General features: G+C 48.1%; 1 protein-coding gene across 1 annotated transcript in view; it reads left to right on the top strand.

Moving 5' to 3' along the window:
• The first annotated feature begins 386 nt into the window (after window positions 1-386).
• LOC127749081 (putative nuclease HARBI1) overlaps window positions 387-3,284 on the top strand; it is a 23,842-nt gene continuing 20,944 nt past the window's right edge. The window contains exon 1 of the mRNA XM_052265768.1: window positions 387-514. Coding sequence (XP_052121728.1) covers window positions 387-514 — 128 coding nt within the window. The remainder of the gene's footprint in view (window positions 515-3,284) is intronic.

Genomic DNA, 3,284 nt, shown 5'->3' with positions numbered 1-3,284 from the left:
GAACAAGCAGTCGTTATAACCCTTTTTGAAGTTGAAGTTGAAGCAAGTGGAGCCGGAGCTTAGAAGGTCATCAGCCCTACTACGACTAGCATTAAGGGGATTATAGCGTAGGCGCTCGTGCCATCGTGCACCTTTCACTGACTGTCAGTGACTGCCCACAGTAAGGACAATAGCCGACCACTTGACTGGACTGCTTTATTGTGGCCCCTAATGCAGGTATGGAAGGGGGGGGGGGTGGCAGTGACAAAAGGGATCGCGTCCACAAAGGTGTGCGTCGGCCATCTTTGGGCAGGTGAGAAGGTCACCCCGCCAACGGCTACGAGGAGGAGCGCCAGGAGCAGGGCCAGGAGACTCGTCAGTACGGCTTTACAGCTCACGGCGTGAACATGTCGTCGTCGCGCGTCCCTGATTCAGTCATGTACCTTGTTCCCTCATGGGACACTGTTCATGCCAAAAGAGGCAAAGAGTGGACTCTGCACGCTCCCGGAAGAAGCAGGGTCGTGAAAGGGTTAAAGTGAGTATGAAGCAACTCATGTACTTTGCGAAACTGTGGATGAAGTATGACAGTACTTTCATGTGCAGGGCGGTTGCTGTCGATCACAACGGAACCGTCACAATAACCGGCCGACAGACGCTCAGGTATGTGTTAAAGAAATTCAAAGTATGGGTTTTTTTTTTCAAAAAATTTATTAGTACATAATGGTACACTACAACTGGCCCTATCCCCCCCCCCCTAATTCGGTTCCACTACGGTTCCCAACTGCTGGCATTTTAAAGAAATCTACTTACTTCACTCCACCTTCACATGGGCTGTCCTATCCTACCTTCCCGGGGGTGCTGTGGCCCCCCCGGGCGACGGCTGTGCTGGGATGTGGCGCCATGGCGCCCCATCCCCCGGCGGATGCTGGGATGCCACGAGGTGGCCAGCAGAGGCGAGAGGGGAGGGAATTCTCCCAGACCAGCAGAGGCGAGGGGATTCTCCCAGACCAGCAGAGATTGATCATTGATGGCAAGGCAGGCATCCACCAAGATCAGCAGCGATTGATCTGTGCTGGCAAACAAGCAAGCAAGAAACCAGCTGGCGCCACGTCACCGGAGACCCCGCCGCAGCCGTCAGGACAGCCCCCTGCAAAAGACAGGAGAAAAGCACAGTATGTTAGAAATCGAAGGAAATTTTTGGGACGTCTATTGAGCCGTTCCGACATCGGTTCAACGTCGTGTCAATGTCGAATTATTTCTTCCCGCACTGGACCTAGTACTGCCCCAAAGGAAGCACTGTTCCCATACAATTCTTTCATTTGCTTCATGTTCCTATCCTAGAAATTTTGCCAGCAGCCTAAGAACCGTAGTGAAACTAATGTGATGTATCATTAAGAAGAAACACGTATTATCCCCAGTCCAAACGCCCATCATTGATCAGTCATCCGGGCCAGTGGTGGTGTGTTCTCCGGAAAGTCCTCCCTGAAGCATAAAAAAAAAAACCAACTGCTGTGAAATGAATTAGTAAAACCAGTGTAGATGTGATTCATTCAGCCTGATTAGCTTAAACATTACATGCATTACTTGAAATTATCAATCATGAACTTAAAAAGAGAGTCCTAAATTAAAATTTTTGTTTTACCAAGAGCATATGAAATGAAATAACTGCCAACACTCTGACAAGCTTAAAACTGATAAGCATTGGTTGAATACAAGTAATTTAGAGTGCTGAATTACATCTGCAGTTGCATTAGAAGTCCAATAAGTGATTTCACATTTTAAACCCAAGTTTACGAAGACTCCGCATTTCATAATATCTTGCCCTTTTTTTTAATGTTACCGACGTAAAACCAAACTTTTTCCTGCAAATACACACCTGCTATAAGGTGAAAATACCGGATGCCGAAACGAATCTCTTGCATACCGTAACGACCCAGAAAGGCGCTGATGTTCTTGCAGACGCGCTTGGCTTCGTTCTTTGGAGGTTACGGGCGTGCTGCTGGGAGACCGCTGCCGACCAGTGGGATGAAGAGAATCTCGTAGCCACTTCTTTTGTCTCCACCGATCATCTCGCTCACTCCTCTTGCCTCGATATACAGGCCAGTCGCGAAGTTGATCTTGGTTTGCAGCTCTATCTCTGCCGGTTTGCATGATATGAATTGTTTTTATATTGCTGTAAATAAGCAACCTCTTCCCTTCCAATAATAATTCGTAGCTCGAAAACCGGCTGAGATAGAGCCTTCTCCTTAAAATTTTCACCCAGAGGGCCGTAAAATTGCGTGTTTAGTCAAGAAAAAAATGCGCCCAAAATTGAAGTTTTCAAAACCACCTCTTATGGCAGGCCAGAAGAACAGGCAAGGTAGGGTTATGAAAACGTTAAAGGACAAAACTTAAAAAATGTTTCCAGGAGTTTTCATCCAAAATGGCGGCTGGAAAACACTATTACAACCCAAGAATCGAAAATAAGCGATATACGACTTACCCTACTGCAGCTTCGGCACGGTGTTTTTGATGTGCTCGGGGTGGTTCACGGTGGCACAGTAGTTCCCCATGTTCCCCTGATGCAGAAGCCCGTTCTGAACTTTGTTCCTATGTGCACCGTGTCCTGTTGCGATGTAAAAGGAATCTTTGTATGAGTCAGGGGTTGAAAAAGAAATCGGCAATATTAGTTCACGAACAGAATCCTCAGATGGCTTCATGACTGACCTGGACGTAACACTCCTCGGAATTCATATCCTGGTCGAAAACTTTACTCCACTCGGAGCTGTTGTTTGGGGCGGGATGCGCCGGGCGAGTGATGCAGCGCATACCTCTCCAAATTTTTGTATCTAGAACGCACAATTAAGTAAGCATTAATAACATGGCAAACCAGTTGATATGTTCGAGAGAGAGGCCCCTTGTGAAAACGAACAGCTCCGAAAGACATCCGAAGCGGACTTGCTCCGTTTTTACTCCGACTAATGCGTTTCGGACTGTTTCGGATGGCTCCGTTTATGTTCTGAAACGTTTGAAATTCGGATGTTAAACAGAGCAGTCCGACTTCATCCCGAATCGGACAGTCCGATTGGCGCCCGAGACCTCCCGTCGGACTGTCCGATTGACGCCCCGTACCTCTTGTCGGACTGTCCGATTGGCGCCCGGTCAGAGGGGAGGTCCCCCTTAAAATTATGGGGTGCACATCTGTGTTACAATGCTGGGGAGACACACTGCGCTGCTTGTATCGGCTAGGGCTAGGACTCGTTCCTTGGATCCTCGGATTCTTTTGGTGTGAAGTCGACGCCTTAGACCGCTGAGCTAACCTGAAA

Source organism: Frankliniella occidentalis, unplaced genomic scaffold, assembly GCF_000697945.3.
Source record: "Frankliniella occidentalis isolate FOCC.00 unplaced genomic scaffold, Focc_3.1 Scaffold30, whole genome shotgun sequence".
Classification (NCBI taxonomy): domain Eukaryota; kingdom Metazoa; phylum Arthropoda; class Insecta; order Thysanoptera; family Thripidae; genus Frankliniella; species Frankliniella occidentalis.
The sequence above is the reverse complement of the archived record's forward strand: the minus strand, read 5'-3'. Positions and strand labels throughout refer to the sequence as shown.